The 23,426-nt window shown below is 45.7% G+C and overlaps 1 protein-coding gene across 1 annotated transcript; it reads left to right on the top strand.

Annotated features, from left to right (window-relative positions):
- The first annotated feature begins 861 nt into the window (after nucleotides 1-861).
- Nucleotides 862-16,903, top strand: LOC130028131 (tripartite motif-containing protein 75-like). The gene is made up of 2 exons (XM_056118848.1): nucleotides 862-2,253; nucleotides 16,397-16,903. Exons 1-2 carry the CDS (start codon nucleotides 862-864, stop codon nucleotides 16,901-16,903), a joined length of 1,899 nt encoding a protein of 632 aa, XP_055974823.1.
- The last annotated feature ends 6,523 nt before the right edge of the window (nucleotides 16,904-23,426 follow it).

Raw genomic sequence — 23,426 nt, 5'->3', positions numbered from 1 at the left:
ATTCATAAACATTTTCTACTTTTTCTCAATGAGAATGGGATAGGGAACATAAAGACAGTTAAGGAAGGGCTTGCTTCCTGTGAACGCTACTTCCCTAAACATGGAGCTTCTAGTGACAGGTTAGAGCTCTAGGGAATCCCATCACTGCTCTGAAAATCCCTTCTATCCAGCCCCACCCGACCTCCCATCAGTCATTCCTGGGTGAGTCTCTCCAGACCCACCTTATGATGCATATAAACACGGTGCTGAGTGCAGGGCACACAATGCGCTAGTGCAGCCTGAGTCTGCATCCTTCAAGGGAAGTAGCTCACCAGCAGGACCAAGCACTGCACCAGCCAGAGTTAGGATCAAGGTGAGTTAGCGATCAATCTGGGGTTTGTGGTAACTGGAGGCAGGAATAAGGGACAAGAAATCAATCAGGGAATTTGTGGTTCTTGTGGGGTCAGAGCATTATTTCTACAGCTTCCTTAGTGCCTACTGTGTGCAGGGTCTAGAGGGGCTCCGTTTGACCATCTGATCTCTATTTTCTTTATACTATACCCCAGAGTTGAGTGACCATTACTCTGAAGTAAAAGGGGTCATTTTCTCATCACAGAAAGTGGTGATCACTTGAAACAGGGGATTCTAATAGATGAAGCCCCGGAGGTTGGTGGGCTTATTGGTGAAAACAGTTTGGAGGGCCTTGAGTCCAGATGGGAGCTATGTTTTCATAGAGATAAATCACAGAGAAAACCATCTTAAATTTTGAACAGAGGCTGAGTTTGTGATTTTTTTAATTTTTTATTTTCTGGCAGGAGAAAACCTGAGGAGTTCGAACTTGTGAGCAAAAACGTCCTTGTCCTGCCCTTTCCACACCTAAGGATGGAGGAGGTGTCGGCAGCCCTGGCCAAAATGCATCCAGAACTCATCTGTCTTGTCTGCCTGGACTACCTCAATGACCCTGTCACCATCGACTGCGGCCACAACTTCTGTGACTCCTGCATCCGCATGTCATGGAAGGACCTGCAGAACACATTCCCCTGTCCTGTGTGCCGGCAGGCCCGCCAGGAGATGCTTGTCAGTGCCAACGGCCAGTTGGGCAGGCTGGTGGACCTGGCCAAGCTCCTGCACAGATCTGAGAGCAGCGAGATGGCGGGGACAGAGGAGCGCTGGTGTGAGGAGCACAGACAGGGAGTGAGTCTCTTCTGCAAGGATGACCAGGAGCTGGTATGTCCTCTGTGTGCCCAGGGCTCTGCCCACCAGGGCCACCACGTCAGGTTGGTGGCCGAGGCAGTGGCTCATCACAGACAGAGGCTTGGTGCCTATATCGAGTTCCTGAAGAAGCAGCTGGTAGAGGTGCAGAAGCGAGAAGTCGCCCAAGATAGAAACCTCCTGCAGCTGAAAGCAGACGTGGAAAAGCACAGGAGTCAGCTGGCCTCGGAATTTGAGCAGCTCACCCAGTTTGTGGAGCGTGAGCAGGAGGCGGCGCTCTACAGGCAGGCAGAAGAGGACAAACGCCTGCAGCAGCAGCTCAGGGACAACCTGGAGGCCTACTCGGACCACATCTCCAAGCTGAAGGACCTCAGACGGGTGGTGGCGGAGCGAAGCGTGATGTCGGAGGAGATGGTGCTGAGGGGGGTGAGGGACCTACAGCAGCGCTGGGCGGGACTGCAGCCCCCGGCCGTGCAGCTCCTGCGCTTCAGGCCAGTGACCTACAGCCTCCCTGCTCTGTGCTCAGCACTCAGCAGCATCATCCAGAGATTCCGAGAGAGCATCAGCCTGGACCCCGACACGGCCCACCCCAGCCTGCGTGTGTCCCAGGACCTCCAGTCGGTGACCTGCGTGAGGAAGAGGTCCAAAGGGGATGGGGACCCCGGGTCCTGGGATGACACCGGCCAGCTGGTGGTCCTGGGCCGGGAGGGCTTCACCTCTGGCCGCCACTACTGGGAGGTGCAGGTGGGCGCCAAGCCTGAGTGGGCCGTGGGCGTGTGCAGCGTCGCCCCTTTGGCCCAGACCTCACGGCCCCTGGTGGCTCCCAAAAGATGCTGGACGCTGCAGCTGCAGGACGGCGACTACCTGGCCGTGGGCTCGGGGACCGTGCCTCTGGCTTTCAGGGACCAGCCTGCTACCATCGGCCTTTACTTGGACTGGGAGCTGGGCCAGCTTTCCTTCTACAACGCGGCCGACAGGTCTCACCTGCACTCGTTCACAGAGCCCTTTGCTCAAGAGCTCAAGCCCTACTTTCGCGTGGGGCCTGACTGCACCCCTCTCTCCGTGAGGGCGGGGAGGGCTGGGGAAGGGTGAGCACAGCCTGGGTTTCCCCCCTGCATCATGTGGACTACGGGTTATCTGATATTTATGAGACTGGTTGCATAAGTCTTCAATTTTGGGGCAGCTTAGGGAGATGATCTCTTCTTGTAACTCTTTGTAATATATCTCTGATTATTTTGCACCTATATGCCTGTTTCTAATAAAATACACTTTTACTGCAAAGAAAAGTCTTGCTTCCTTGCAGCAGAAATATGTTTTAAAAGGCATTACACAGTTCTCACGGGCTGGAGCGATAGCACAGCGGTAGGGCGTTTGCCTTGCACGCAGCCAACATGGCCGACCTGAGTGCGATTCCTCCGCCCCTCTCGGAGAGCCCGGCAAGCTACCGAGAGTATCTCACCGGCACGGCAGAGCCTGGCAAGCTCCCCGTGACGTATTCAATATGCCAAACACAGTAACAACAAAGTCTCCAATGGAGACGTTACTGGGCCCGCTCGAGCAAATCGATGATCAACGGGAGGGCCTTTTACTTTTACACAGGTCTCATATCCATTCCTGCTTATTACTTTATATCTACAGTGTATTTTATTAGCGGTATGCACATTTGACAAATTTCCCTCAATTATATAAAACCTAGGAGTAGTGATCTCCATGCCTGGAACAAGGAATATCCTCTAAGCCCTACTGAGTATCAGGTTTAAATACTAAAATAAGTATATAAAAAAGTTAAAAACAGTTCTGGATTTAGTTTTGATATATTTTCTGTATTTACAAAGAGAATTTGGACTAAAATATCACATGCCATCATAATTACACCACTCACTAATGAGTGGTGCAATTACACCACTCATTAATGATTGGTCAAAGACCTTTCTGTGTAAACATTCCTCCTTCTGTTGACATGTATGTCATAAGCAGGCTTAAAGCACTCATTAGAATCTTTCTAATATTCTTAAATATTCTATTTATTAATTGTTTTCAATTTTAATTCAAAAAAACAAATATGCTAATTTAACTTCAACGCATGAAAAATATGTCCTTCATTTTGTATTTTTTAATCACTCTTTTCATTTTCTTTTAGTAAGAATAGTATTTGGTGGGCTCACTTGGTATGAGTTCCTCAAAAGGAATACAACTAAGATGGGATTGAAGAATATACTATCAGGATCACGATCACGATCATCCTGTTGTTCGTTGATTTTCTCAAGCAAGCACCAGTAACGTCTAATTCTTCCTAGCCCTGAGATTTTTAAAAGAGCCGTTTCAATGCTCTTTCAGGATTAGAAGAATGAGCCCCATCATTGTTACTGGTATTTGGCATATTGAGTATGACCCGGGAAGTTTGCCAGACTCTGCCGTGCGGGCAGGATACTTTTGGTAACCTGCCACGTTCTCCAAAGGAAAAAATAAGATGCCGCGAATGAGGCCGCACACTTCTGGGTGCTTGGTTTTATAGTCTCTGCGTCCTGGCCATTGATGGGACCAATCTGGCACTGGCGGCAGCTGGTGGGTGTGATGCCTACTTACTGGAAGATGAGGGGGGTCTGGGTGGAGAAGGCCCAGTCCCAATCCAAGTAGGCTTGGAGACCTCAGCCCCAGGACCCGCATGCCTGGGTTCCTCTGCCAGTTCTTTCATGAATGAGGCCCGTCCGGACGAGTAGAGAGTGGTCCCAACATGGCCATGGCTGGCTCCGGAGGTCCTCAGCTGCTGGGGCTCTGCTCGGGGTGGGGGGTGGAGAGAAACTCAACCCTACCCCGTCCAAGGGGCCCTGGTGAGGACAGGCACGGGGACAGGTGACTGCACTGTTCTCCTCCGGGGGCTGGGTTTTATAGTCTCTGCGTCTTGACCGTTGATGGGACCAACCTGGTGCTGGTGGCAGCTGGTGGGTGTGATGACTACCTACTGGAAGATGGAGGGAGGGGTCTGGGTGGAGAAGGCCCAGTCCCAATTCGAGTAAGCTTGGAGACTTCAGCCCCGGGGACCCGCATGCCTGGGTTCCTCTGCCAGTTCTTTCATGCTTGAGGCCCATCTAGACATGTGGAGAGTGGTCCAAGCATAGCTGTGCCTGACTCCGGAGGTCCTCAGCTGCTGGGGCTCTGCTCAGGGTTTGGGGGGGAGAGAGAAACTCAATCCTCGAAAGGAATACAACTAGGGTGGGATTGAAGAATTTACTATCACTAGCTCTAAATAGGAAGACTCAATATGGTCAGGGTTGGAGCAATAGTACAACAAGTAGGGCATTTACCTTGCATGAGAGCTGGGTTTGGTTCCCAGCATTACATATGGTCTCCGAAGCACTGCCAGGAATGATGACTGTGCATCTCCAGATGTGACCAAAAAAGGAAAAAAAAGAAAACTCTTAATACTCAATATGGTCATACCCAACTTTGTAGGCAACCAACCCAGATTCGATTTCCAACATCTCATATATTCCCCTGAGCACTGCCAGGAGTAATTCCTCAGTACATAAACCAGGAGTAAACCCAGTGCATTGTCCGGGTGTGACCCAAAAAGCAAAAAAAAAAAAAAAAAAAAAAAAAAGTCTCAGGCTTTTTTTGACAATACCATAGCAGTGAACAGACTTTTAGCCAGGTAGAAAAGTTGTCTGTAGGCAGATTAGGAGAAAACCTATAAAGTTACTCTAAAATTATTGTGAAGGCAAGTACTTTCCTCCCCTGAATCTCTAACTGTGGAATTGCTCTCAGCTCTCATCTTGTAGAAGTCTATGCTCTCTCTGAACATGTTATTCTCTTTCTTTCACTTCTAGTAATCTCTAAATACAACTATTATACAAGCCAAAAAGTAGTGATTTGGGGGAAATGATATAAACATAAATTGAAAGTGGTTTAAGAAACTATATCAATTAAAGCTTGTTGTTCCTAGCTTAGTCCTGGATTCTGTTCTTTGGGATCCTTACTGACAATCCCTGTCATCATTTAAAGTGATAGGGTTCAAACCCAGGTTCTGTGTAAAGCTAGTGCTTTACCCACTATTCTTTCTTTCCAGCTCTTAAAGAATTTCTTGATGCTAGCCTGGAGTCTATGGAATTAACAATTTATAAATCCAGTCATGCTTGTCTCCATTTACCTATTCCTCATATTGTGAGGTAGAGAAAGAACCTCATTAGCACCGTGACAGGCTGCATTTCAACAAATGAGCAGTAGGCCTAAGTTTCTGCCCCCCCCTGTCTCCGCAACACACCAAAGAATTTCCTGAAACTGTCCTTGGCCAAAGCTAGAAATCCCTAGGCACCTTTTGACAGTCCTGTGAGAAGTAGGATATCTCTGGGCACAGCAGGTGGGCATGACCAATTAGCTCACAGACTTGTGACAGTTTCCTCAAATTTTGGGAAAACTGCCACCTTTGCTTCTAAAACCATAAGCGATAAAGTGTCTTCTGGAACTTTCTGTGGAACAGACTTGCACGCTGCTGACCCGGGTTTGATTCCCAGCATCCCATATGGTGCCCCAAGCACCGCCAGTAGTAATTCCTGAGTGCAGAGCCAGGAGTAACCCCTGTGCATCACGGGGTGTGACCCAAAAAGCAAAAAAAAAAAAAAAGGCAAGAATTGTCCAGGTGGGTCAGATTATCAATAAAATTGTCCAAGTGGGTCAGATTATCAATAAAATTGTCCAGGTGGGTCAGATTATCAATAAACTCTTTTGAGTTTATTAAAGCCCCAGTGAGGTGTTGGCAGCACCAACAATTCTCAGCCTGGTACTCAAAGGTCTTACTTAGTCCCAACTCACTTCAGCACCGCCCCCATTGACCAAAGAAGATAGAAAGGAAAGTGGCAGAATCTCATATGATGGCTAATGGTTCTCTTCTCAATCTTCACATAAGTCACTTTCAACAGTTCAAGTTAAAAATGGTGATATTAAATTAGAAAATATATGCAACAAGTGATTGTACTTATTTTGGAAATTTGCATAGAAATGTATGGCATAAAGATATCAAATAAAGTACCTACATCTTCAATTAGAGTTTATTATACTGTGTTTAGTAATATAGATAAAGTTCTACAAAGGACCTTGAGTTGCTATTTTGATACAGAAAATGGATGTTAGCTAATGCTGAAATTTGAACCTTTTCTCTATTACAGAGGCACAAAGAACAAAATCACTATTTTTATTTCTTTTTTATTTAAAAAAAACTAAATACTGTGGTTTACAAAATTATAATAAAATAGTTGTTTGGGGCATTTGGATTTCCAATACCCATCCATCCATCAATGTACATTTCTCAACACTAATGTCCCCAGTTTCCACCCCCAATATAGATCCCCCTTTATATTCATCAACATAAACGAAAGGTAATGTTTTGGGGAACAGGGGTTGTTGACATTGGAGTGGGTTGAACCACATCTAGAGGTATCAGGGCTGGCTCCTAGCTTAGAGATAATATGTGGCAGTGCTCAGAAGACCATATAGGATTATATGCAAGGCAAATACTCTTCCCACTGTATGATTAGTCTGGTCCCAAACTTTCATGACTCCTTGTAGATCTTAATATTCTGGAGTTAAATATGATGGAAACTAATCCCACCAGTATGACACTGTGTGGGACAGGGTGTGGGTATTTTATTTCCTATAGCTCTGATAACAAAATCTTTGTTATGATAAACATAAGCAGCTGTGCGGTGTTAACAAAGATATTTTATAGGTATCACAAATCAAATCACAAATCATCCTGTTAATCGTCGATTACCTCGAGCAGGCCCCAGTAATGTCTCCTTCATCCTAGCCCTGAGATTATATTCAAGGCTCTTTAGGAGAATGAGACCCATCATTGTTACTGGTATTTGGTATATTGGGTACGACACAGGGAGTTTGCCAGACTCTGCCGTGTGGGCAGGCTACATTCGGTAGCCTGCCAGTTTGTCCAAAGTAGGAATGAGATAATAAGATGTCATTATAGGATGCCATAATAGGATGCATTCACGGTCACGCAGTTCCGGGAGCTGGTTTTTACAGTCTCTGAGTCTTGGCCATTGATGGGATTACACGGCGCCAGGGGGCCAGTTGGTGAGTGTGACCCCCGCCTACTGGAATTTGGAGGATCTGGGTGGAGGATGCTCGGCCCAAATCCGAGTAGGCTTGGAGATCTCGGCCCTGGAACCCGCGTGACTTTGTCCCTCTGCCAGTACGTTCATGTGTGCGGAGAGTGGACTCAGCATGGTGGTGGCTGGTCCTGGACCAGCCACTTTATAGGTATACCAATATCAAAATAGCTGAATCTTCATATAATGACGGGTTATTTATACAGACTGTACCTGTTTCACAGGAAGCACTATAGAGTAAAATGATTTTAACTAGACTTGTTTTATCCCATGAGCTCTGTGTAGAACAGGGGTCAAGGTCTGAGAGACACAATTAATTTGACATAGGAGAGAATCCTTCTCTCACTGCATACCTCATAGACAATGTCAAAAACGAAACAGTCAGTCCATTGCAAGGCATTGAAAGGTGTCTGTTGAGACAATTTTTGGTTTTTGGTTCACAGGCTGGTGTTCTGCGGCTACTCCCATCCTGATGTTGAGAGAACATGCAGTGTTGTAATCAGTCCTAGGATCTAATAAATAGAAGTCAAGTGCTCCATTTGTAAGATTAATTTGTAGAAATATTTATTTTTATATTTTGTAAGATAAACTTGTAGAAGTATTTATTTTATATTTTATTTATTTTATGTTTTAAGTATTATTTTATTATATTTTAAAAGAAATGTTTATTTATTTTTTGTGAAAATTCCAAAAACAGGACCTTGTCATGCAGGACAAGTACTTCACCACTGTCTGCAACCCTTAATTCCCAAGAGACACATTAAGAAGCTCAACCCAATGGTGTATGGTGCCACCAACCAGTCAACCTGTACCTGCGGGATGGTGCCTTCAGACATGCAGACCTCAATATTGCTGCTGTCCCTTTGGCCAGACCCAGACAACTTTGGGCCAAGTTTACCAAGAAATTAATTGGCCAAAATTTAGGTATGTGGGAGCCACACCACAAACGACCTCCGGCTCAGCTGTATAAGCTCACTTATTGGCCTTATTCAAAGACCCACAAATCTTGATTGAGATCTAAAGACTCAGGGCCTATAGTTTGGAGGTAGGCAGGAACCCATGACTGAGATCTTCAGGCCCACTTGGATAGGGAAAGGGCCTCCTCCCCACAGCTCCCCAGTTTTCCACTAGTTTGGCAGTCACCCACAAACCACCCGTGGTGCCATGTAATCTCACCAATGACCAGAGACTATGTACTAAAGGTCCCAGAAGAGGGCTCAAAGAGTCTCCTGACCCCACGCCAGGCTGTCCTCATTGGGGCACCTTGGAGGGGAGCTAGTTGAGTCACCCTCCCCACCCCAAGCAGTGCCCTGGCAGCTGAAAACCTCCAGAATCCAACCAACGCCAAGTTGAAGGCCACTCTCCACACATTCGGATGACCTCTCCCAAGAGAAGACAAGCCTCACACAAGACCGGATGAATCTCACTGGAGAGCAGACCAGCAGGCAAACCCAGGTACACAGGAACCCGTGACTGAGATCCCCAAGCCCTGTAATCTCCAAGCCATGTAATCTCATCAACAGCCAAGACCCAGACTCTATAAACTAAAGCTCCTGAAAGAGAACAACACAGAATTTCCTGCACATTATACTCTATCCATAACAAGCAATACAAAAGAAATCATCTAGCATCGTCTTTTAGGCAGGTTTGAGAGTGGTGAGACTGGTGTCAACATATGGAATGTAACCCAAGTAGAGAGAAGGTATGCAGTAAATTGTCTTCCACATAGGCAGAAGAAAGTATGGAATGGGGGTAGGTCTGGGAAAATACTAAGGATTTTGGTGGTTGAAAATGTGTACTAGTGAAAGCATGAATTTGTATGGTGAAGGGATGGGTCTTTGATGATTGTTTGACTGAAGCTCAAACATGAAAGCTTTGTAACTGTGTCTCACGGTAAATAAAAAAAGGGGTGGGGTGGGGGAAATAATAATAAAATAATAAAATTAACATTCTGAATAAAAAAAGAAAACGCAATGTGGAATTCATGCCCAATTCAATCAGCTTACTCAATGCCTAAATAAATAGCATTGTTCATCGATTTGCTCAAGCAGGTACCAGTAACAACTCACAACAAATTGTGTTACTTGCTGTTACTGTTTTTGGCATACCGAATAGTCACTGGGAGCTTGCCAGGCTTTGCAGTGTGGGCGAGATAATCTCAGTAGGTTTCTGGGCTCTCCAAGAGGGGCGGAAGAATTGAATTCGGGTAGGTTATGTTGGCTGCGTGGAATGCAATCGCCCTATGCACTATGCTATTGCTCCAGTCCCAAATTTTAAAAAATAAATCCTGTCCTCCCGTTGTTCATCTGTTTGCTCAATCAGGCCCAGTAATGTCTCCATTGTGAGACTTCTTATTTCTGTTTTTGGAATATTGAATTTTCTCAGTATCTTGCCAAGCTCTCCGAGAGGGGCGGAGGAATCGAACCCGGCTCGGCCAGGCTGGTTGCGAGCAAGGCAAAGGCCCTATCACTGCACTATCACTCCAGCCTTAAAATTATAAAAAAAATATATTTTTAAAATGACATTATAAGTGTCCACAGCTCTCTTATTGAGGCACCATTTACTTAACTTTCTATCAGCACATGTGAAAGTCGTTGCAATCATCCTTGAATTATCTTATTCAAAAACCTCACCCAGTCCACCAAGAGCAAACCCTGAGCTCAATACCATGAACCTGTTCCTCCTGAAGCCACATTCAGGCCTTTGCCTTCTGCTCTCTCATCTTCTCCTCAGAGCTCCTTTAGGAACGCATCAGTGCCTGGGGAAAAGCTTTGTCCTAAGAACACTGGAAAGCTCTTATCTGGTAGATAATACTCAAAGGATAGTTTTTTTTTCTTTTTGGGTCACACCCAGTGATGCACAGGAGTTACTCCTGGCTCATGTACTCAGGAATTACTCCTGGCGTTACTGGACCGTATGGGATGGAGGGAATCAAACCTGGGTCGGTCGTGTGCAAGGCAAACACCCTTCCTGCTGTACTATCACTCCACCCTCTATACACATTGCTTTAATGTAGTAATACTGCTATTTATTCAGCCACTGACTAAGCTAATTGAAGCAGGCATGAACTCTCCATTACTTTTTGTTTTTCCTTTTAATTTTGTTAACTGAATATCCATGAGATAGACCATTACAAAGCTGTTTATAATTGGGGTTTGGATTTCGGTCATACAATGATCCAGCACCCATTCCTCCACCAGAGTACATTTCCCACCACCAATGTCCTCAGTTTCCTTCCCACCATCCCCAATACCCCACACTCCACCCCCAGTCTCTGTCGATGGGTTAAAGGGTATTTTTAATTACATTGCCAAACTTAAATTGAAAGCCATATGCCAAGATAAATCTAAATAATATTAGCTTGGAGGTTTCTTTTACAATTACTTAAGCTAAGCTTCAGTGTCACACATTTGAGTTGAAATGTGAGCACGAATCACTTAATCACTTGATGACTTGACATTCTATTACCCATCGATTTGTTCATGTGGGCGCCTGTAATGTCTCCATTTGTCCCTGTCAATTGCTAGTGTAGCCCAATGCTGTCTGCTCATTCTAGGACGATGAGCAGCCTCAAACCGTTCTGTCAAGGTCTTTCAAAGAAGTCTGACCACCTCATAGGTGGATGGCCACGCGATCTTTTGATATCCCACGGAATACAGTCAGTAATGGCTCTAGTCAGCGGTTGTCTCCAAATCACATTATATGTCCAGCCGATCTAATTTTCGATGCCTTGGCAAACAAGAGAGCATCCCTGATTCTTGACCGTTGATATAGGTTGGATCCAGATTCTTTCTCTCATTCGGGTGAAATATGATACCTCAAGCATAGCTCTTTTGATTCCTCTTTGGGAGACTCAAATAGCATTCTCATCCTGTTTTCATAGAACCCAGGTCTCTGAGATATATGTTAATGCAGGAAGAACAGTGGAATTGAAGAGATGGACCCAAAGCCGGAGGTTTTTCATCCTCTTAGGTATTTCTTTGATGCTCTGATAGGCGTTCCAAGATGCTCTCTTCCTCCTGTGCAACTCTGGTGCCAGGTCATTCGTCATGTTGACTTCTTGACCTAGGTACATGGAACTGTTGCATTTGGAAATGTTCATCCCGTTGAGAGTGAATGGAACATCAGGAATGAGACTGTTTCTCATAAACATTGTCTTCGTGAGATTTAGCTGTATTCCGACCTTTCCACACTCACTGTCGAAATAACCAGCATTTGTACTGCTTGGCTGATGTTTGGTGTTACTAGAATGATGTCATCAGTGAAGCGGAGGCGGTGTAGTTGCTGACTGTCTAACTTCAATCCCATTCCTTCCCATTACAGTTGTCACCTGACATTCTTGAGGGTGGCACTGAAGAGTTTTGGTGAAATGGAATCACCCTGCCAAACCCCTCTCTTGAGTCAATGATCACCTCCATGTAGAATGGTGAGATCCTGGTAGTGAATCCACAACACAGCGCACAGAGGATCCTGATGTATTGAGTTTAAATGCCCTGTTTGGCTAGGGCTTCGATGACACTTCAGTCAACAGAATCAAAGCCTTTTTTAAATCAATGAACATTAGAAAGAGCTGCATCTTGAACTTCTGAGAAACCTCAATGAACTTGGTTATCATGTGGATATGGACGATTATGCTGAATCCTTTTTGGAATCTGACTTGCTTGCACGGTTGTCCTTAATCTAGTCTTCTTCCAATCCTATTCAGGATGACTTGAGTGAATAACTTGTAGACAACAGACAACATGCAGATAGGGCAGTAGGTTGCCTTGTACGCAGCCAGCCCAGCCAAGCTGAGTTCGATTCCTCTGCCGCTCTCTGAGACCCTGGCAAGCTACCTAGAGTATCTCACCTGCACAGGAAAACCTAGTAAGCTACCCATGACGTATTCAATATACCAAACACAGTAACAACAAGTCTCACGATGGAGATGTTACTGGGCCCGCTCGAGCAAATCAATGAACAACGGAAGGACAGTACTACAGTGATACAGTGCACAGACACTTAAAAGAACTAAGTGAATGCTTATGGGAGGCCCAGATTCAATCTCAGCACTGCACAGTTCTCTGGGGGCTGTGTCAAGTGACAATGAACACAGCCAGATAGAGCCTAAAAAATAACAAAGGTGTAAAGAGGACATTTACTTGCATGAAATCTCCTCCAGTGGTAAAAACAGATGCCTTTGACTGTTGTTCACATTTCAATTCAAATGTATGACACTGAAACTTATTTTATGTAATTGTATGAGAAGTCCTGATTCAGCAGAATCGATCATATCCACAAGTGACCAAACTCATTGATATATCAAGAGACTTCAAGATGCCGCTCTGTCTAACGTTCATCAATTTAAAGAAGACCATTGATTCTACTGAGACAGACATGGTCTTGAAGCCCTAGCCAAAAAGGGCATTCAAATTCAGTACATCCGAATCCTACTTGAGCTGTATTAATGATTCACCACCAGGATCTCACCGTTCTACAAGGAAGTGATCATCGAGGTTAAGAGAGGTGTTTGGGAGGGTGATACCATTTTACCGAAACTCTTCAGTCCCACCCTCAAGGACGTCATGCGACACTGGAATGGGAAGAAATTGGAGTGAAGATAAATTGTCGGCAACTACAACACCTCTGCTTCACTGATGGCATCATTCTAATAACACCAAACATTAGCCAAACAGCACAAATGCTGACCGACTTCAGCCGTGAGTGTGGAAAGGTCAGACTGCAGTGAATCTCACAAAAACAATGTGAAAAATGAACTAGTCCTGATGTTCCATTTGCTCTCAATGGAACAAACATCTCCGAATGTAGCAGCTATGTGTACCTGGCTCGAGAACACAACATGAGGAATGACTTGGTGCCAATATTGCGCAGGAGGAAGAGAGCCGTGTGGAACACCTTCCAGAGCGTCATAGAAGTTGTTAAGAAGATAAAGAACCTCCAGCTCCGGGCACATCTTTTCGACTCCACCATTCTTCTTGCACTAACTTATGCCTCAGAGACCTGGACCCTACGAAAACAGGATGAGAAAGCTATTTGTGTCTCCCAAGGAGGAGTTGAAAGAACTATGCTTGGAATATCACATTTCACTCAAGTGAGAGAAGGAATCCAGAGTTCCAAACACCATCGATGATCAAGAATCAGGGATGCTTTCTCCTTTGCCAAGGCGTCGAAATTCAGATGACCTGGACATGTAATTTTATTTAGAGATGACCAGTGGACTAGAGCCATTACTGACTGAATTCCACGGGATGGCAAAAGGATGCATGGCCACCTACCTAAGAGATGGTCATACTTTTTCATCAAAACCCTGAACCAACTGGTTTGAGGTTCTTCGTGTTCCTGGAGCAAGCAGATGTCGTTGGGCTACACTAGCACGTGACAGGAACGAATGGAGACATTACTGGTGCCCTCTCTCGAGCAATCAAAGAGTAACAGGATGACAAGTGATACAAATGATAAGAAGTCCGGAAGCTAAGAATTCAGAATTATCTTCGCATTTGGCCTTAAGTTTTGCAATGGGATTAAAGTATCCTTTTAATGTTACCACCCAGATATCAGTGTTAACCTGTGACTCAGTTTCTCGAAAGACCACCTAGGAGTTGACTCTGATGCAACTATAAGAGTATCTTTATTGATTAGCTCGAGCTAGGCCTAACCTGGGCTATGGCCTCCATCAGGCTCACTGACACAGTAGCTTACTCTGAACGAGCTGCCCCAAGCAACAAAGGTTGCTATACATTACAGTTGTATAGCGGGCGCATTCCATTGGCAATGGTCTAGGGGACTTTCTATTACTTGGTAACTTCTGATTGGGTGAAGGCTGAGGTTACTTGGGTGGAGGCGAGGTTACATGAAGACATGGTGGGTCTGATTAGATTAGATGTTCTGGCTGGCATCATGTTCAATTAGTTCTTCTGCTGACCTTTCCACTGTATTTCAGGGAAAGTGCAACGCAAGTTTAGGGAACCAAAACTTAGGCTTAGTCGGGCCAAGTTCTTCACCGAGCCGGTTCTTCATGGCGCTGCCTCAGCCTTTCTATCTTTCAACAGCTTTCCAGTGTTCATCAGAACAAAGCTTTTCCACTCAGACTGAGGCAGCCCCAAAGGAGATCTGAGGATAAGGAGCAGGCAGAGGGCACAGGCCAGGGCATGGTCTCAGCAGGAAAAGGTTAATGGTACTGAGCACAGGGTTTGCTCTTGTTGACTGGGTAAAGTTCTGAAATGAGAAAATTCAAAGATAGTTCTGAAGATTTTCCTGTGTGCAGATAGGTAATTAGGTAAATGAACAATGTAGCAATCAGTGAGCTGGGGAGAGTAATGAATGCCATTTAAAATTTCTTTATTTGATTGATTGTTTAAGCTCTTTATTTGGAGGCCAAGATTTACGATTTATTTATAGTCAAGTTTCTGGCATATGCTGTTCCAGTAGCAATCCGACCACCAGAAATTTTGGATTTAGTCAGGAGATAATTCATACATGTTAGAGGGAAAATGTTCTCAATGACCTCACTTGCAGCACAGCAAGTTTGAAAAGAACAAATACTGGGAGCAGCTACACTGCCTGGGGAGAGAGAGCAGCACAGTCCGGTTCTTTGTGTATTCTGTTTATTTTGTTCTGCAGACATACCCTGCAGTGCTCAGGGGTCTACTCCTGACTCTGGAACTAAGGCAGGGATCACATGGCAAACACCTTACGGCGCTACCAAGTCTCTGATCCAACAGCGCTTTATTTCTACTTCATAGAGCATTTCTATTTTTCTCTGAAAGAATAGAACTGGGGATGAGAGTAAAGGAAGGGTTTACTTCATACAATAAGTAGATTGTAAAATGAATCCAGGTTTCCTGCATGTGTAGTTCTACATATTCTGACTAGTGTGGGGAAATCAATCTCCCCTTTAAAAATCCTTTCAAAGGCCAGCCCCGCCTTTCCTCCCATCAGTCATTCCTGGGTGGGTCTCTCCAACCCCACCCTGTGATGTATATAAACACGGTGCTGAGTGCAGGGCACACAATGTGCTGGTGCCAGCCTGAGTCTGCATCCTGCAAGGGGAGTAGCTCAGCAGCAGCACAGGCATTGCGCCACCCAGAGTCAGGAGCAAGTTGAGTAGCAATTAATCCGGGAATTTACTATTATTAAGGGGTGAGGGGAAGGGATAAGGGGACACAACTTCCTTGGTCCTATCCTTGTGCAGGGTCTAACCTTTTGACTATCTGGTAATATGTTGTTTATACTAAATCTCAAAATTGAGTTCCCTTTTATCTGGTTTGAATGGACTCATTTCTTTATTGAGAGAGAGTAGTTGTCGGTGGAAAAATATCACTTGAAAAGGGGGAAGGAAAGCATGAAGTGTTAGTGGCTGATATGATCGCCGGAGACTACTTAGGGAGGCCCTTGAGTCCAGGGTGCTACTCATCAGAAAGGGCATCCCCGAGAAAGCTAATTGAAGTCAGGACAGAGGTCTGAGTATGATATACATATATATATATATGTATTTTTTTTTTTTTGCTAGTCTCGATCTTGTGAGAAAAAAAAAAACACCTGAGTCCTGCCCTTCACACACCCAAGGATGGAGGAGGTGTTGGCAGCCCTGGCCAAAATGCAGCCAGACCACATCTGTCCCGATTGCCTGGACTACCTCAATGATGCAATGAGGCAATATTATTTGAAAAGGGAACCCTAATGCATGAGGCTCGAGCAGTTCGTTTGGTCTTAGGAGAGTACACTTGGAGAAGCCCTTGAGTCTAGAAGTGTTCTGGTCATCAGAGAGACCCATCCCTTAGAAAGCCATATTGAGTTCAGGAGAATGACTGAGTGTGTAACTGTTTTCCTGGCAGGAGAGAGCCTGAGGGTTTCAACTTTCTGATGAAAATCTCCCCTGACCTGCCCTTCCCACACCCGAGGATGGAGGAGGTGTCAGCAGCCCTGGCCAAAATGCAGCCAAACCTCATCTGTCCTGTCTGTCTGGACTATATCAATGACCTCGTCACCATGGACTGCAGCCACAACTTCTGCGACTCCTGCATCCGCATGTCATGGAAGGACTGCAGGAAAAATTCCTTTGTCCCATGTGCCGGTAATCCCGCCAGGAGAAGGGTGTCAGTGCCAACGCCCAGCTGAGCAGGCTGGTGGTCCTGGCCAAGTTCCTGCACAGATCCGGGAGCAGCAAGGTGGCGCCAGCAGAGGAGAGCAGGTGTGAGGAGCACAGGCAGAAAGTGAGCCTCTTCTGTGAGGATGACCAGGAGCTGGTGTGTCACCTGTGCGCCCAGGGCCCTGCCCACCAGAGCCACCACATCAGGTCTGTGGGCAAGGCAGAGGCTCATCACAGACAGAAGCTCAGCGGCTGTATCGAGACCCTGAAGAAGCAGCTGGTAGAGCTGCAGAAGCGAGAAGTGGCCCAAGACAGAAAACTCCTGCAGCTGAGAGTGGACGTGGAAAAGTACAGGAGTCAGGTGGCCTCGGAATTTGAGCAGCTCACCCAATTTGTGGAGTGTGAGCACGAGGACGTGCTCTGCAGGCTGGCAGAAGAGGACAAACGCCTGCAGCAGCAGTTCAGGGCCAACCTGGAGGCCTATTTGACCACACCTGGGCACTGAAAGACCTCAGACAGGAGTTGGCGGAGCAGAGCAGAGCTTGATGTTCGAGAAGATGGTGCTGAGGGGGGTGAGGAGCCTGCAGTAGCGCTAGGTGGGCCTGAAGGCCCAGGCCCTGCAGTCCCTTCACTTTAGGCCGGTAGCCTACAGCCTCCCTCCTCTGTGCTCCGCGCTCAGACAGCATCATCCGGAGATTCCAGGAGAGCATCAGCCTGGACCCCGACACGGCCCACCCCAGCCTGTGCATTTCCCAGGACCTCCAGTGGGTGACCTGCGTGAGGGAGAGGCCCAAAGGGGATGGGGAACCCGGGTCCTGGGATGACTACGCCCCACTGGTGGTCATGGGCTGGGAGGGCTTCGCCTCTGGTCGCCACTACTGGGAGGTGCAGGTGGGGGCCAAGCCCGAGTGGGCCGTGGGTGTGTGCCGCGTTGCCCCTTCTGCCCAGACCTCACGGCCCCTGGCAGCTCCCAAGAGATGCTGGACGCTGCAGCTGCAGGACTGCGACTACCTGGCCATGAGCGCAGGGGCCGTGCCTCTGGCTCTCAGGGACCAGCCCGAGGCCATCCATGTTTACCTGGACTGGGAGCTGGGCCAGCTTTCCTTCTACAACGCCACCGACAGGTCTCACCTGCATTTGGTCACTGAGCCCTTTGCTCAAGAGCTCAAGCTGTACTTCTGCGTGGGGCCTGACTGCGCCCCTCTCTCTGTGGGCGCTGGCGGGACTGAGGAGGGATGAGCACACCAAGGGCTTCTCTGCTGCCTCATGTGGATAGCTCCTGGTCTTGTAAATTTGGAATTCTTTGCATCAGGTGTCGATGCTTAAGGTTGGTGGGGAAGAACCGTTCCCATTTTGTAACTCTTTGTAATATAATACCAATACTTTTATATCTTTATGTCCATTTCTATTAAAATTAAAATTTACTGGCGAAGAAGTTATACTTCCTTTCTTTAAAAAGTTATTTTCAAAGACATTGCAAAATTTTCACGTCCAGTTTTACTAGGTGCTTTTCTCTAGCCCTGGGACATTTTTCTTGGTCCTTGGCAGAGTTTGCATATTCTTAGAGAATATCTGTATTTAGCCAGTTTTCCTCATTTTGTAACACTTCAGCAGTGACCTCTGAGCATGGAGCAAGGATTAGCCACTTAGCTCAGATTGATGAGGACCAAATAATAAAACAATCAATTATAAAAACAAAAAAAGATCTGAATTTCTTATGAATATATTGCTACATTTACAAACAGAATTATGAATCTGCAGTCACATATTTATGCAGTTCCCCCACTCAGAAATGATTTATTTGAGCCTCGTCAGATAGATATCTTTTTCTCCTTTCTGGCAAGAGAGAGCCCAAGCAGCTCTGCCTTGTGAGGAAAAACACCCCAGTCCTACCTTTCCCACACCTGAGAATGGAAGTGTTGGCAACCTTGGCCAAAATGCAGAGAGAGCTTATCTGTCCCGTCTGTCTGGACTACCTCAATGACCCCGTCACCATGGACTGCGGCCACAACTTCTGTGACTCCTGCATCCACATGTCATGGAAGGACCTGCAGGACAAATTCCCTTGTCCTGTGTGCCAGTAATCCTGCCAGGAGATGGGCACCAGTGCCAACGCCCAACTGGGCAGGCTGGTGGACCTGACCAAGTTCCTGCATAGCTCCAAAATGCTCAGATTGTTTTCCCTCCCACCCTAAAGTGCTCAGTCTTTGCACCTCAGAGCCTCAGAGATGTTCCACAGTCCTGCTTCGGGCAGCATTAGAGAATGTGACTAAGTAGTTTTTTTTTTTCAATCATTCTGGGTCACACCTGGCGATGCACATGGGTTACTCCTGTACTCAGGAATTACTCCTTGCAGTGCTCAGGGGACCAATTCGAATGCTGGATTCGAACCCGAGTTGGACGCATGAGAGGCAAAAGCCCTACCCACTGTGCTATCGCTCTAGCCCCTAAGTAATGTTCTTTAGTAGAGGAAAACCTCATCAATGGTTGCCCCCACATGATTATTTGCCTGTATTTTATCCACAATACACCTGCAATTAATCATCCTTCACTCCACTTTCCTAGAAGGAGTTTTCACTTGTGAATCCTTTGTCAGCCGGAAGAGAAACTCAATTTGGGTCATGTTAGGTACTGACTGATTCATCTACAGAAAGAAGTTGAGAAAGGACTGGAGGATCTGGTTCGTTCTATTCCTCTGACAGCATGTAGCACAGCCTCAAGGATTGCATTCATCTGGATCATGGACGGAGGCAAATTTCATGGTATAATATGAGTAAGGGCTGGAGCAATAGCACAGCAGTAGGGCATTTGCCTTACAAGTGGCCCACCCCATTCGATTCCACTGCCCCTCTCAGAGAGCCTGGCAAGTTACCGAGAGTATCCCAACTGCACGGCTGAGCCTGGAAAGCTCCCTGCCACGTATTAGATATGCCAAAACAATAATAACAAGTCTCTCAATGGAGACATTACAGGTGGCTGCACGAGCAAATCTAGGAACAATGGGAAGACAGTGCTTCAGTGTCACAATATGAGTAAAGGTCATTTGTAATAACACCTGGTGGTGGTAAAATGGTACTCCTGGCTTGGGACTCAGAACTCTCTATTGATGATCTCTGTTCATCATACTCAGGGGGAGACTACACAGTGCCATGGATCGAAACTGAGTGTTCTTTATGCAAGGCCTGCACCTCGTGATGTGAAACTCTGTGAAAACTCTCATTCTTCCGGATGAACATACTGATATAAAATTGCTTTTATTTGTGGGTCAAGTTCTATTCCTCTTCCAATCTCTGCCATCCGTCATAGTATATTCACCGTGGATTTGCTCTATGTTCACGTTTTTTAAGGTGAATATTGGTTAGAAGTTTATCAGCTTCAAGTAATCTAAAATTACCTGCTTTTCTAATTGTTTTGTTTGGAATTAGGGTGTTGAGGTTCTCCGTGTTGTTCAAAATTCCATGTCGCCAGGTAAGTTGTATGATTACGTTTTTAAGACTCCTAATTTGAGACAGTTGGGGAGCCAATACTGGGTTAAGGCATTTGCCTCACATAAGGGCAGCCCAGTTTTCCTATCTGACACGTCCGTCAATTACACATCAGCACAGAGGTAGGAACCATCCCTGTGCCCTGCCAGGCAGAGTGGCCAACACAACGCAGTCTCACTCCCTACACACGTAAATGCCAATTTAACATCAACACATGAAGAACATTTCTTTCAGTTTCTTTCTTCATCGTTATATTTATCTTATTTTAGTGGTTTGTATATTTTTAGATATCTTTGGCTTTATAGCCACAGCAGGTGATGCTCAGGCCTGACTTTTGGCTCTACCCTCAGAAATTACTCCTGACAGTGCACTGGGGACCAGATAGGATGCTAGGAATTGAACCTGGTACACCGTGTGCAAAGCAAACACTCTACCAGCTATTCTATGGGTCCATTCTATTTTCATGTACCTTTTTTAAAAAGAACAACGGTAGATATTGGTAATGAATTCATTAGTTCTTTATTCAGTCACGAAGAGACTGAAGAAAGAACTGTCACTAGTCCTAAACGATCAAATATTAAAGGGCAGACCCACTTTTTGGCCACAAGAAGTCAGGGCAGATAAGACTTTAATTGACACCAGCACAGGCCCATAGGATCCTGGCCCTTTGGAAAGATGTTCCAGTTGGACTAAAGGTGTGAGAAGCTCATAAAGGTAGATCATCAAAAGTTTCAAGCTCTTCTTCTTGACAAGGCTACAGCAATGCAGTGACTTTTAGGTAGGTATAAAGCTCCGTATGGGGGCAGCTTAGGATAAATCTTATGAAACTCCTCTGCCCCTCTATCTCCAAACTCAGATTTCACTCCTAGCTCTTCTCCAGACAAGCCCATGTTCTGTCTTGAATGAGTTATTCTTTTATTACATTCTTCATAATCTCTATATAAAGAATTTAACTTAAAAAAAGGACGATGATTTGGGGAGTATGATATGAATATAAAGTCTGGAGTCCAAGGTCACAAAGTTCTGCTTTGCCTGGTTCTGTGGAGCTTCACTCATGCGTGAGGCTTGGCCCGAGTGGTCAGGAAAGCAGCCTGGAGCATGGAGGCGGCTGGGTAGTGAAGAATATGCCATCAGTACTAATCAATACATTGGCTTAGCTCTCACACACTACAAGTCTGAATGCAGGGTTCATCCCAATAGAAAACCAGCTGAACCATTCTATTGTACAAGAAGGGAGACATCCACAACATTGGCAACCATCACCTGATCTGCCTGTTGTCTGTTATCTACAAGCTATTGACTCGAGTCATCCTGAATAGGACTGGCAGAACACTAGATGAAGCATAACTTGCCGAGTTCTGAAAAGGATTCAGCATGATCAACCATATCCACATGGTAACCAAGCTCATTGAAGTTTCTCGGGAGTTCAGGATGCCACTATGTCTAACGTTCATCAATTGAAAGAAGGCCTTTGATTCTGTTGAGACTGAAGTGGTCACCGAAGCCCTAGCCAAACAGGGCATTCGAACTCAATACATCAGGATCCTCCGTGAGCTATATTACGGATACACCACCAGGCTCTCACCATTCTACAAGGAAGTGATCATCAACGTCAAGAGAGGAATTCAGCAGGGTGATACCATTTCACCAAAACTCTTCAATGCCATCCTCGAGAATGTAATACGGCAACTGGAATGGGAAGGAATGTAAGTAAAGATAGACGGTTGGCAACTACAACTCCTCTGCTTCACTGTTGACATCATTCTTTGACTTTTTTTTTTGCTTTTTGGGTCACAGCTCGTGGTGCTCAGGGGCTACTCCTGACTCTGCACTCAGGAGTTTCTCCTGGTGATGCTCAGGGGACCATATGGGATGCCGGGAATTGAACCCAGGTTGGCCGGGTGCAAGGCAAATGCACTTGCTGCTGTGATATCACAATAGCCCTAGACATTGTACTAATAAAACCAAACATTAGCCAAGTAGTACAAATGCTGGCTGATTTCGACCATGAGTATGGAAAGGTGGGAATGCAGCTGGGTCTCACAAAGACAATTTTTATGAGAGATGGACGACCTCCTGACATTCCATTCACTCTCAATGAATGAACATCTCTGAATGCAGCATTAATGTATACCTAGATCTAGAACTCAACATGAAAAAAAACCTATCACCTGAGTTGTGCAGGAGGAGGAGAGCCGCTTGAAATGCCTTCAAGAGCATCAAAGCATCTAAGCTAAGAAAATAAAGAACCTCCAGCTCTGGGCACATCTCTTTGACTCCACCTTTCTTCCTGCACTACATACTACTCAGAGACCTGAGTCCTATGAAAATAGGATCAGAACGCTATCAGTGTCTCCCAAAGAGGAATCCAAAGAGCTATGCTTGGAGTATCAAGATTCACTCAAGTGAGAGAAGGAATCCGTAGTTCCGACCTCCATTGATGATCAGGAATCGGGGATGCTGTCTCATTTTCCAAGGCATCAAAAATCAGATGAGCTGGACACGTAATGCAATTTGGAGACAACAACTGGTCTAGAGCCGTTACTGACTAGATTCCACGGGACGTCAAAAGATCGCGTGGTCGCTCACCTATGAGATGGTCAGACTTCTTTGTCAAGACCCTGACTGAACGGTTTGAGGCTCTTCATGTTTCTGGAGCAAGAGACGTCACTGAGAAAATCGATGAGTAATGGGATATCAAGTGAACAAGTGATGAAATCTAAAGTAGTTTGGGGGTTATACCCACTATTGTTCACGGCTTATTTTTGAATTCTGTACTTAGGGATCCCTATTGGCAATGCATGGTAAAATACTGGGGTGACAGGAACTGAATATGGATTCTCATGCATAACCAGCCTTAATGGTTATAGTAACATTCTGACCTCCCAAAGCAGGTGTGAAATCTTTTGATAACCATGAAGGAATTTCCACAAGGTGGGTGGGACTATTCAGATTCCAACCAGAAAAGACCTCAGATTCCTCCAGTAGAGAGAGTGCATGCAGGGTTGGCCTGGAGCTGAGCTGAGAGAACACATAAAGGTACAGGTTATATGGGAGGGACTCTCCCAAAATAAAGTGAAGCAGCCAGGGCATAGTAAGGCAGGAAAGATATTTGCCTTGCACCAACCCCATATCGTTGTTCCCTCAAGCCCACCATGAGAGATACCTTAGGGCAGAGCCAGAAGTGCACCTTAAGCACAGCTGAGTATCACCCCAAAAGAAAAACCAAAAACGAAAAACAAAAAAAATGAAGTTCCAGAGCCAGGGCTGTGGACATGTGTGATCTTCTTTGCACTTTTAGGGCTTTCCCTGACTTCTTGTATCTTTGTTGAATGTTTGATTGGGAACAAACTGAAATCCGGAAGTCTTTACTAGGAAGCATCAATTTCTCATTAGGAAAGTGTGAGTGATTGTACAAATCTCACTACCTTCACAAAACAACCATATCCGGGGATGTGTGGGGCCTGTGAAATTTTTTTTGTCTAGTATGGAAATTATATTTTGACTGACAAGTCAACCTCATCAAGTAATTACTTCCTAAAT

This window comes from Sorex fumeus, unplaced genomic scaffold (assembly GCF_029834395.1).
Source record: "Sorex fumeus unplaced genomic scaffold, SorFum_2.1 ptg000039l, whole genome shotgun sequence".
NCBI lineage: Eukaryota > Metazoa > Chordata > Mammalia > Eulipotyphla > Soricidae > Sorex > Sorex fumeus.
Note: the sequence above shows the minus strand (reverse complement) of the source record. Positions and strands in the feature narration are given on the sequence as shown.

Bases quoted from the DNA above. Each gene is read 5' to 3' on its own strand.
- LOC130028131 (XM_056118848.1), top strand. From the start codon at position 862: ATGGAGGAGGTGTCGGCAGCCCTGGCCAAAATGCATCCAGAACTCATC. The intron at 2,254-16,396 runs GTGAGGGCGGGG...TAATCCCGCCAG, and splicing joins CTGACTGCACCCCTCTCTCC to GAGAAGGGTGTCAGTGCCAA.